Source organism: Diospyros lotus, chromosome 8 (assembly GCF_014633365.1).
Source record: "Diospyros lotus cultivar Yz01 chromosome 8, ASM1463336v1, whole genome shotgun sequence".
Taxonomy (NCBI): Eukaryota; Viridiplantae; Streptophyta; class Magnoliopsida; order Ericales; family Ebenaceae; genus Diospyros; species Diospyros lotus.
This window is the reverse complement of record NC_068345.1, coordinates 29,311,437-29,324,172: the sequence shown is the minus strand read 5'-3', so window position 1 is coordinate 29,324,172 and position 12,736 is coordinate 29,311,437. Positions and strand designations below refer to the sequence as shown.

General features: G+C 36.8%; 1 protein-coding gene across 2 annotated transcripts in view; it reads right to left on the bottom strand.

Annotated features, from left to right (window-relative positions):
• LOC127807897 (uncharacterized) overlaps positions 1 to 11,316 on the bottom strand; it is a 33,838-nt gene extending 22,522 nt beyond the window's left edge. Inside the window, exons 1-8 of one of the 2 annotated variants that reach the window (XM_052346107.1) lie at positions 10,928 to 11,316; positions 8,598 to 8,996; positions 8,244 to 8,469; positions 7,877 to 8,122; positions 7,643 to 7,758; positions 6,367 to 6,465; positions 6,131 to 6,218; positions 5,105 to 5,334 (exon numbers count right to left, since the gene is read on the bottom strand). In XM_052346107.1, coding sequence (XP_052202067.1) covers positions 5,105 to 5,334; positions 6,131 to 6,218; positions 6,367 to 6,465; positions 7,643 to 7,758; positions 7,877 to 8,122; positions 8,244 to 8,469; positions 8,598 to 8,896 — 1,304 coding nt within the window. In that variant the 5' untranslated portion in view covers positions 8,897 to 8,996; positions 10,928 to 11,316. The remainder of the gene's footprint in view (positions 1 to 5,104; positions 5,335 to 6,130; positions 6,219 to 6,366; positions 6,466 to 7,642; positions 7,759 to 7,876; positions 8,123 to 8,243; positions 8,470 to 8,597; positions 8,997 to 10,927) is intronic. The other variant, XM_052346108.1, reaches the window with a different exon arrangement.
• Between the last annotated feature and the right edge of the window lie 1,420 nt (positions 11,317 to 12,736).

Below are 12,736 nucleotides of genomic sequence, written 5' to 3'. Positions count from 1 at the left end.
AGAAACAGGCTTGATCAACTTCGTTTAAATGACTTAGTATTTGTGAAATACAATAGAGCATTGAGGCGTTGGTATCAAATGCATGATACCATTGACCCCATTATATTGACCCACATTGATGAAAGCAATGAATGGTTGACTGGAAAGCTTGATGAGGAGAATGATAAAGATGATGAAACTGTTTTTCCAGATGACGTTGGGGATGGGTTGACATGGAGTAATGTCGTTGCAGCTGCAGGAGTTGGAGAGCCTAGTTATCGATTTAGAATTAAACAAACTCGATCACAATCAGGTTCAACTTTGGCTTTGACTTCAAAGCGGCGAGTAACTCAGGAGATTGAAGAGGAGGAGAAAAGTGAGACAGAGACCGAAGATGATGAAGACTTGGAAGAGGGAGAAGAATTGGGAGAGGAAGAAGAAGATGAAGGGGTGATTGAAGGGGATGATGAAGATATTGACCTTGATGTTGATGATCTTCTTCATGATGATTGATTAAAACTTCTTTATTGATTGCAGACTTGTAGTGTTTATTGATTGTGGACTTGTAGTGTTTATGCGTTTGTTTAGAACTTTGCATAATGATTGGTACTTGTTTAAATTTAAAACTTTGAGTTTGATGAGTTTGAATGCATGATGAATGAATCAGCTTTGATGTTGTTAGTTTAGAATTTGAAGACGATGAATCATGAATGATATGCATGTGTTATTATTGATAACTTGATAGTTGTTTATGATTTTACAAGATTTTGAGTTTTTTTTCTAACAGGTGAGCCTCGCTTCGCAAAGGCGCGCCTCCCGCCTCAGGCTCTAGAACCTTTTGCACCTCGATGTGCCTATCGTCTTTCAGAACTAGGGCCAGCAGCCTCGGTACGTGACAAAACCTTACTCAGTTTTGTTTGGTTGTGTAGCTGCCTCTCCACTTGCTGGACAAAGTCGAAATTGAAGTGATGATAGGTCACAACAGCTTAAACATGTGATAATCAAATAAACATAAAATAACATCATTCAAAACATCTTAATGCAACAAGCACCTAAAGCTCTTAAAAAATCACTATTGCATAGAGACAAAATCATCATCATTAACTACAACTTATCCTAAGATAGGGTTCGTGGCATAGCATTCATAATGTCAATTGACTTCTAAAAGTCACATTGACAATAAAAACGCATGCAAAAGAACTATGTGGCAAACTTTTTAAACCGAATGCCCTTCCTATCACAACCCTCTGGCAAGAGAATGATGAGATAAAATTTCAACACCATCTTCATATGGAGAAGTTTCATGAGATGGTGATGAATGAAGATAATTGACAGGGTAGTGTTCCATCACATAGTTAATATTATGAAACCAACTTGTACAACATGGAAACACAACACGCATGGAAATAAAACAAAGAACCTAAACCTTAGAATTCTTGTTTTCAAAGAATAAAGAATAAACCACATTTTTTTTATTAACCATACTAAATGGGACAACAAACTAAAATTACTAGGGATTCAATCAAACACAAGGATAAAATTTGTTCAGAAAAAATTTGTCGTTATCTGGTGAAAATCTATAAAAATTATCAAAACATCTCACATGCTAATGATAACTCCATTAAGAAATACAGAAAAATTTAAGACCAATCATAGAATGAGACTTAGAAAAATAATAATTATGACTCTTCTAGGGGCTGGGGGCCACTTTTAATGCAGTAAGAACTTCCTTTTACAAATTTGAAAAATAAAAAAACCATTCCAAATGCAGTTGAAACCATAAAATAAATCTCTTCCTAAAATCCAATATTTTAATTTCAAAGTTCATCGGTCTATTCCAACGAATTCTGAAACTCAGCATGGATAAACCCAAAAGCTTGTTTTAATTGAATCCCTTCCCAAGTTCCCAATCTGTAACTAGCCAATCCCAAAAGCTTATTTGCTTCAATTCCTTCCCACATCCCTCACTCAAAACTGACGCTAAAAATTGTTCCATATGTTTTGATACTCAAGAATGCATTTGTCCTATGATACATGTTCATTTAGACATGGATGCATAACTGAGAGAACTCACAATAACAATACCACCAATAACAACAACAATAAATCTGTTCCAAAAATTATATCAAAGACAGCATGTTATCCACAAAATTTCTATATAGCCCAAAATGAGAATGTCAAAACAATTATATTAGATTGACAGTGCTTGGAGTTGCTTAAACATGCCACAAGATCAAGACCCACACCCCTGAAGAAGACTGGTAGAACTCTTCTCAATTGATTGAACTTTTACTTAAAAACAGTAGGAATTCCTCAATTACAATAGCTTCAACAATGGCAGTAGCAAAAAAACAATGAAAGAAAACAAAATAGGCCTATTCGAGAGGACCTCTCTCTCCCACGACTTCTCCAACAGATTTTTCCACCCCCCCTCTCTCTTTCTCTCCTCCCTTATATACCTACTCCCCCCCCCCCCCCCCACCTTATTCCAGCCACATGCTAGATTATTCTCTTCTAACTAACTTGTGACTTTTTTAGCCCTAGTGCATTTTACTTGGTTGCCCCCTGTGGTCCCCCACCCCTTTCCTTCTTTCTCCTTTGATACGTTTGTTTAATGGGAGCCCTAACAACACTCCCGCCCATAAGTCGCACCTTGTCCTCAAGGTGAAATTCTGGAAATTGAAGAAGAATCTGATGGTATGGCTCCCAAGTTGCTTCCAATGGGGGCAACCCCTTCCATTGAATAAGGACATCAAGGTTCCTTATATTTTTCCCTGTGCTTGGCCTTATTCCCAACAAAAATTCTGGAGACACTGTCATTTCCAGCTCAGCTGAAAGTTGATCAAGGATTTCGAGGGTTTCCCTAATTGCTCCTTCCGCCTTGCGCAGTTGTGACACGTGGAACACGGGATGGATAGCACTAGAAAGGGGTAAGGACAACTTATAGGCCACATTCCTGATCCTTTTCTCCACCGAAAAGGCCTATAGAACCTTGGTGATAACTTCTCATTCAATCTCATTGCCAATCCTTTTTGTCGATAGGGCCGAATTTTTACATTAACCATATCTCCCACATCAAACTGCACCTCTCGCCGCTTCCTATCTGCTAACTCTTTCATCCGAACTTGAGCCTTCAACAGTTGGGACTTTAATTCATCAAGAATGGAGTCCCGCTCCAACAGCTGCTGTTCGATTGCTGAAACTGCTGTCGTATCCCTCTCAAATCTCAATAATGGGGGAGGTTCACACCCATAGACAATCTGAAACGGAGTTAATTTTGAGGATGTATGAAAGGAAGTATTGTACCAATATTCAGCCCACGACAACCAGCTGCACCACGCCTTAGGTTTGGACGAGTAGAAACAACGAAGATAGGTCTCCAAGGTGCGGTTTAGGACCTCTGTTTGACCATCAGACTGTGGGTGGTAGGAGCTACTCCTGTTCAATTTAGTGCCCTGCAATCGAAACAACTCTTCTCAAAAATGACTAACAAAAATTTTATCCCTATCGGAGACAATAGAGTTGGGAACCCCATGTAACCTGACAACCTCCTTCACAAAAATCCCTGCTATGGTTGCTGCTGTGAAGGGATGTTTTATAGCAAGCAAATGTCCATATTTGCTTAGCCGGTCAACCACCACCAATATTGTATCTTTCCTCCCTGACCCTGGCAGCCCTTTAATAAAATCCATAGACACATCCTCCCAGATTTGGCTTGGAATTGGAAGCGATTGCAGCAACCCACCAGGTGATAATGCTTCATATTTATTTTGTTGGCACACAGGGCAATCCCGAACATACTGTTGAATATCCCTCTTCATCCCACCCAAAACACATTCGAAGAGATCCTTTTATAGGTCTTGAGAACCCCGGAATGTCCTCCAATCCGACCATCATGCCCCTTCTTCAGTATTAAAGGAATCAAGGTGGAGCCTTTAGGTAGATACAGCTTCCCTTTGAACAACAAGTGCCCATCAACCAAAGTAAAACCAGGCTTTTGCGTGGGATTAGCCTTCACCTCCTTAACTATTAGTTGGAGTTTCTCATCCTCCTCCACCTCTTTCTTAAGCTAGTCAAGTTGCACCACTTGAGGAATGGTAAGAATCAATAATGAAATGGAAGATTGGAGACGTGAAAGGGCATCCGCTGAGAATAATCTAGCATGTGGCTAGAACAAGTGGGGGGGGAGTAGGTACATAAGGGAGGAGGGAAAGAGAGAGAGGGGGTGGAAAAATCTGTTGGAGAAGTCGTGGGAGAGAGAGGCCCTCTCGAATAGGCCTATTTTGTTTTCTTTCATTGTTTTTTTGCTACTGCCATTGTTGAAGCTACTGTAATTGAGGAATTCCTACTGTTTTTGAGTAAAAGTTCAATCAATTGAGAAGAGTTCTACCATTTGGTATCAGAGCGCTGATTCATGGGGATATCCGTTTCTGAGAGAGTGGGCGAGTTAGAGGGCAAGTTAGAGACTTATCAACAGCAGATAGAAGGACGAATGGAGGGATTGCAAGTCGGGTTGGAGTCCATGAGGAATGAATTCTAGAAGGTGCATAGCATAGAGAAGAACATGACGATGATGTTGGACCAATTCAACTTACTGATAGAGAAGTGGGAGTCGCAGGAGAAGGATAGGAAGGGGAAACGAGGAGAGGACAATGTACCCATGGGTTCTTCCTTTACCATGGACAAGACGTCGGGGGTGAGAGAACGGGCAAGGGATGAAGGCGATGTGACCGAAGGCTTCGGAAGGCTGGAGACTAGGGGTCGACGCTTGGAGATGCCCCTATTTGAGGGAGACAACCCTGATGGGTGGGTCTTTAGGGCGGAGCGTTACTTCACTGTGAACCGCTTGGCCGACGTAGAGAAACTGGACTCGGCCACGCTCTGTTTTGAAGGGGCCGCTCTCGCCTGGTTTTAATGGGAGCCCTAACAAAGACATATCAAATACACATATACATAATAAACCATTAAGGATTATGGTTTAGCTGTCTCTGTAAAGCCAATAATGCCTGCTAATAACACATTGCTACTAACTAGGCTATCATTGTCATTAACTATTAGTAAACATCTCAAATAACATAAATCAGATATCATTAATGGGTAGGTAATAGCTAATGGTAAAGCATACGCAAGATCACCCCCAATTAGGAGAAGGTCTCCTCTCTGCAAGCTGAGCTCTTTATCCCCATTACGGAGCCGAATGGAGGGTTGAGCGAGAAGCCGTGCCACAGTGTAGGAGGAATTTCCACCATCACCAGTATCCGCCATAAAGTCAAACCACATATCATCCTTGTCAGAGAAATGACTGTATAATAGATCATCTTGTTGAGCTCCTTCTTGTACCCTGCTCATAGCCGCCTAACAATATGAAGAATAGAAAAAAAAATGCAAAAAATATCACCAAATTGCAAAGAGAATTTGATTGATGAAGTTTTACCATACTGTACAACTGCAGAACGAACAAAAGAGCTTGCTTTGCATAGAAAAAAGAATTACATTGATAAGAACACTGCAGCAACAAAAGTACTACCACACACGGGAAAAAAAAAAAAATGAGCAATTGGCCACTTGAGGTATAAAAGATATTGAGTCTGAAGAACTTGAAGAATTATAAAAGAAGATCAAGAACATGAGAATTGATATCAAGTGGCAGCAACAAGAAAAGGCATCTCCACATCAGGAATGAAAGATAAAGATAGCTACTAACATGAAAATCTACAACTCCCAAGGACCCAGAAAAATCATGGCATCCAAAAGGGTCTTTGCTTTTGAAATCCACTTCTCAGGAATCTTCAGCTGTTCAGGACATGAAGTTCCTAAAAAATAGTTGGTCATATTTATTCCATTATCTTGCAAATTTATAAGGAAAAAGCCTAATAAATTACTTATACGGGTATTCCACTTTCAAAACCTTTATTCAGGCAATAATTCAAGGATAAGCATATTTAACCTTAAAAGAATCACAATTTTTTGAACATAACCATTTAATGAAATCTCAATAGAAATTAGTACTTGCAATGTTTACAAATTATACTATAAAAGAATGTCAGGGAGAGAGCAAGGGACAGATATTTTGCACATTTAAGTAAAAAGACAAAAAATGAAGTGAAAACAATTAAGAGTACTAGATAATATGGAACCAAAGAAATCTTACCTGCATCATACGCATATCAAAACGCCCAACAAACAGAGTAACTGATACCAGGAGGTCAAAAACTGTCTTGAACAGATCAGCTGATGTCCTGCAATGATCACACACAACATTACGATGATCTATAACACTTTGCCGCTTGACACCTCATCCTCAATCCAAGAACCATGTATCCACACATGCACACATAATATAGTAAAAAAAAAAAAAATGAACATTAATATGATAATAAAACATACCCTGAGTACCAAGGAACCATGTCCAAGAAATCTGGCTTCATTTGCTTTTTCTTCAACTTCTCAAATTCTTTGACTGATAGGGGGTGAGTAAGAGCCCATCTATTGGGTATCAGGCATAAATTAAGTATGAGGTAAATTAAAAAAGACAACCAAAAATGAGAAACTTAAATTGTTTGATCTTATGCATTACAGCAATTGGCATAAAATCCACAGCTACTGATGAAATACTGGAATACTCGTGTAATTTGGTTTTATTTGACAAAATTGCCAAAGAAAATATATTGCTAGAGATGCTAATCCAATTTTGAATAAAAAGGTAACAAAAATAATATAGTCAAAAAATACTAACAACTATAATAGAACAATAAAATATATTTTAGTAGGAATTACCAATAAAAAGTATTTGACAAAAGTATAAACATAGATAAAAAAAAAAATTCAAAAAGATTAGTGTAAACTAATATTAGTATATAGATGTTGGAAGGATGGGGTAACCTCTAGAGAGAAAACCTAAAAAGGAGATAAGGAACCTAACTTGGATATAGTATTAGTTGATACATTCAAACTTATGTTCTTAAATACCATTCTACACATGATTGTCAATACAAATAGGAAATAAAATGAAAAGTTGTTCATTGAGGAAAAGGTTAATAATGGAAGAAAGAAAATTTAAGTTTCAAAATTGAGTAACACCAAATTGAAATACTCTCTTACATTGCCTTTTAGTATTAAAATAGATTCTAAGCCAAATCCAATTATGCAAAAAGGGGAATGCATAAACCATCTAAAAATACCCTGCTAAACAAAAGTCTATATGTGGGAAATAGGCCAAATTAATGATGAGATATTTCAAAAACCTGTCCAGGAGCAGGTTAAACCAATCTATAAATAAACTGCATCACCTAACCAGGTAGAGGGTGGTGCTTTTTGGTATTTCTTTGTTATTTTGTCTACCTCCCCACCCCGGGGAAAAAAAAATCCCTCTTGTAGTTAAGGTGCTCATCTGGATAATACAAATAACAAAGATAAGATCAACTAGACAGCTTTAACATCAAGCACCGACCAACTTGAAGCATGCTAGACAGAAAGAACTGATGCCATGTAAACAAAAAAACACGGAATAACAAAAGGTAATCACAACTGACTTTTGATGAGAATGCTACAAAGCAACCAAAACGGAATAAGGCAAGCTAAATAAAATAGGTAGAATTGAGAAGTTTCCTCTTCAGTCCCACCAATTGTCAACAAGAAAATACACTGTATACAAAGTACTCACCCTGTTGATCTTTCCACCACATAATTGGCAATATAAAGGCCAATGAATGTGGCCCATAATGAATATATGGGAGAAATCTCATCTGACGATCCCGGGCATGACCCACTGCAAGCTAACTGAAAGGAGGAGGAACAATAAGAAGAGGATAAACATTAAACAAAAAACATGCAATAGCATAAAAGTTCCCCCATGATATGAAGAACATTATTGGAGGAAATACAATACAAACCATACCTCACCATAAATAACCCACTTGGACAAAAGCGGATAATCACTAGCAGACCCAACTGGAGCAAACCAGGACAAGCAAATCTCATCTTTCAATTCATTCATGCGGAGGAATTTTGCAAACCATGTTTTTTGATGTTCTTTCTTCCAAAAAGAAAACCAACTAGAATTTGTGCGTTCAAATGGTTTTTGCTTTAAGATAGCACGGTTTCCACAATGACTATAGAATACACAGCAGGCTATACTTATAACCTACAGAAACAAGAAGAAATTTTAAGGGAAAACAAAAACATGAAAAAAGGATACAGTTTTACTTATAGAACTAGATATCATAGTATGTATTTATTACTCCAAGACCATCCTCGGTACTCACTGCACAATTTTGAAGAATTGTCAGGATCTCAGGCCTCTTTCCAGCAACACGAGCAACAAGACCAACATACCAGAGGCCAAGAAATATAACATGGAAAACAAGAAGAAACAAAATTGATGAAACATATATTGTCAAAAACAAAGAGAGATTCATCCTCATATCCACTCCCATTGATTGAAAACTGGGAAGATGATATAGAGCTGCCACCAAAATCCAGGCTATATACCTGCAAAATAATAAGTTAACTAAAAACTGGTGATAGTCACGAGCTTAATCTAAATGCAATGAGTGAATAAAAAAATGAAATGGAACCAAATGCAAACAACAAAAACAAAAAAAGAGCAACAAACTCACCATCGACTGAAATTTGAATAACTTGGCTTAAATGTCTTCCCTAAAAACGGAGATGAAAAGAAATAGAAAAAACCGAGCAGACAAGCATACATGGACCACCATTTAATATTGTTGTCCAACTTCTGTATCAGGGTATGCATGTTATCTGATGAGATAAAGAATAGGCAACCCAAAACCACGGCAATAATAGCATGGCGTGAATGCTCATGTGGATAAGGATGTGCGTCAGTTAGAATGGTCCTGACTCTCTCCATTTTAAGGGTATCTAGCAAACCAACAGATTGCCAGTCAGAACTCATCAGGTAATCTTGCACTTCTGTTATATCACTTGATTCTGATTCCTGCCAAGCAACTGCACTTCACAAGCACCCTACTCTTATAAGGACCACTTCTTTTATCCTGAGTAGAAATTTAAACAAAAAAATTAATAAAAATGGTTTAGCTTTTCAAAATTGATTAATTTTATCACTTAATGTCGTCTGAAAAAACCAAACATTTATGTGGATAAATGGATGACAAACAGCAAAGCCATGAAGATTACAGGCCATCAAGCCGTTCCAGTTCTAAACCCTTCTAAGTAAAAGAAGGAACTACACCATTTAGAAACAGAGCACACGTCACCCAGTCAACATTTAGGTCAGATTACAGAGTCATGGATGGTTTTAGCTGATAGTTTCTCTCAACATTTGCCACAGATGACAGTACAACTATAGCGGGGGAATTAACTATAACAGGTATTGAAGTGAGTGAATATGAGAGTGCAGTTGTTAACCCTAGAAGACATAGTGCACTGGATGCACATGCGCAATACCTAAAATAAAATAAAACTTATTCATATGAGAAATAAAAATTCAAACAAAATCATGAAATTCAATTAACTGCAAGTCTGCTATATACAGTATAAGTTTCAATATATGACTAGAGTATATAGTATTCCAGTTTTGAAGTAATACATTCAATAAGCACTTTTTCTGTTAGCTAAAGATGAGGTATTGAAAAGCTTCCAATGTTCCCCTTTGCATTTTATGTCAGGGTTGAGGGGTTCAATGGCGCCAATTTGGAGGCATATAAAGGCTTGGCCGAGGGTGCTATCACGCATCGTCTTAATCAAAGCTCCTACCTGGGAAGAACTTATGAAGTTGCAGGCACCACTATGTGTCACTAAAAGCACTATTTCAAGGCTCACTGCTTCGTAACTATCTTATTGTTGTGGCCTCAGCATCTGGATGATGGGAAAACATCAAGAGGATTCTTACTACAGGCTTAGAAGAGGAAAAACCACAAGGTGAATTGTATACTTAGTGTTGCCCCAAGAGAGAGACCCAAATTCAAGAAGATATAGCATACCAAGATTTGCTGAGAAGTCATATTTGCATGTGGAACATATTGATGATGTTGATTGCGGCATCCAATGACACATTACGCATAACACAAGCCACGAATCAAGCTTTGCCTTCTTAAAACCATACGTGTAGAAAATTATTATTATAGACCATAAAAAGGATAAAAAAGAATAGCAGGTAGGCATAAGTATGCTTTCCAAGTGGAAGTATTTTGTTTAATCCTTTTGTTTAATGGTTAGTACGAGAAGATTGAAATCCCAGAAAAATGATCCGGTCAAGTCATCCTTCTCTAGTAAACTTTAGTATAAGATGCAAATTATGCCCCATTTATGCACATTTAAACGTTTATTTTACTCTGCCGACTTTATGCAAAAATGGGTCTTCCCACTAGGGATTTTATAAGCTTCAAAACAGCATGCGGCATGGCGAGTAAGCAAGCGTCAATTCCTGAAACAGATTCTCAGAATTGGTGGACAGAACCTCTGGGACGAGAAACCAGAACCAGGCTCAGCATTGTTGCCACTTGAAGTGCTCCGAATGAGGTCAGCGACATCAAACCATCACCTCAGCGAGCTCAATTAAAATCAAAATCACAGGTAAGTTCATTATTAAGTATTTAAATGTCCTTCCCATTCTATCGGATGCCCACTACTTTAATCAGATATCAGAAAAGTAACAACGGCAACAGTGCTTTTCCATGCGTATATCATTTCCAATTCCATATGAAATGTATATGTGATCAAGATTAAAAAATGCATCAATCGGCTGTTGAAATTTCCATAAAGTACAACGGACATAAAAATTCGAAGAATAGTATCTACGAGCTCCTTACGAGATGAAAAGAAACACTTAATTAAAAAATAAAAAATAAAAACGCAGCAATAACTTGAAGATTACGAAAGGATTTGAAATGGAACGCGAACAGAGAAAAAAGTAAATCCAGCGAAAGTGAATAATTAAAAGGTGTTGCTATGAAAAAGAAACTACCTGTTCCCGCAGGCAGTGATCGTCGGATGTTGATGATCGAGAAACTCTGGCGAACGAGAATGAAAAGGATATGATACGTGTGATTGTCATGCGTAGCACCTCATCAAATAGACGCCTTGCCTAGGGTTTTGCGACGTTAGATCTCTGAAACTCCGAAATTTATTTGGCGCAACGGCGGCATTTAACGGCGACGCATCTGGGTGAGGAATGGTATGGAGGAGAGACGATAATATGTACGGCCACGGGACGAACCCAGCCAGGTAACGGAACAAAAATTTGGGCGTGGGCGCGTATGAATAACGATGTTACCGTGATCTCCTCAAAATGTCGATCCTTTTCAATAAGCACGTTGGGCGGTTTAATCTGTCAGTCAACCATGCACGACCCGTTTGAAATGTCCATGTGTCATGCCTCACCTCTTGCGTCGTTACTGTATGCCACGATCAACCAAGAACACTATAGACTGTTTGTTTGTTGCAGTTTAAAAATTATAATTTTTAATTTTTAATTTTAAAAAATTAAGTATATAGTATTTGTTTTAGATTTTAGAATTCTAACTTATAGGTTCTACTTACTTTTAGAAGGGGTAGAAGTTAGCTTTTTTAAAGTTGGGGTATCCCAACTTCTGATTAAACAGTTACATTTTTTTGACAATTTTATTCTTATTTTAATAAAGAATTACTCTTCTGTCCACGTAATCAAGGGTCTCTCTTCTCTACCGTCATCTCCATTTTCAAATCTCTTCTTCTCTTTCGCCATCTTCCTTTCTTTCTATACACTAATTAATTTTTTTATAACGCTTGAAACTTATACATATACACTAATTAATTTTTAAGTTATCATTTTATAACTATTAAGGGTATTATGGATAATTATACAAAAATAAGTTATTTTATAGTTTATGATATCAAACACTACAACTGTTTAACTACAACTTCAGAGAAGTTGTAACAAACAAGTTCACAACTTATTCTAAGTTTTAGAAACTATAATTTAAAAAGTTAGAAACTATAATTTCTTTAATTAAGTTGCAACAAACGGGGCCTATAACTTGCCATTTAGCTGGAAATCATTTTTCTTCACTAATGTTATTCGTCCATGAATAATATTAATGTGACAATTTATAAACAAGTGTTTATAAGTGTATCTAATTTTTTTAATAATAGTAATGTGACAATTTAGGGACAAGAGTTACTTTGATGGTTGTTTAATAATATAAATAAATATTAAAAATTATTTAAAATTTAATTTATTTACTCTTTGAAATGTAAAATAACTAATTAAATTTTTATTTTCAAGTTTAGAAAGTAAATCTTTTTTGGTTAACAATATAGATAAAAGAAAAAAAAAATCTAAAAACGTAAGAGTTAAACAAATAAAAAATGTGGAGAGTTTATAATTAGATCCTATAAATTAAAAAATTATCAATTTACTTTTACTTTTTTTAATGTCCAGATCAGTGCGGATTCCACAAACAAAATTTTCGCCATCTAAATAATCGTTTTATCAAGTTGTTCTCCTAAAATAGCACAACTTCTTATATTTTTTTCTATTGTGTTACTAATTTACATCTCATTATTTATTACTTAACATTGAAAAATGATCTATGGACTTGGGGAGTTGGGGGATCTGCTCATCTAAATAAACTCTCACTATTAATTTATTGTCTAATATTGACAAATGATCCCCAGAGTTAGTTAGGGGATATTTTTGTCTAAATGATAATTCTCTATTCATTGTCTGACATTAGAAAATAGATAGAGGATTTTGAGAGTTGGGGGAATTCTTTGTCCAAATAAAATAACAAAA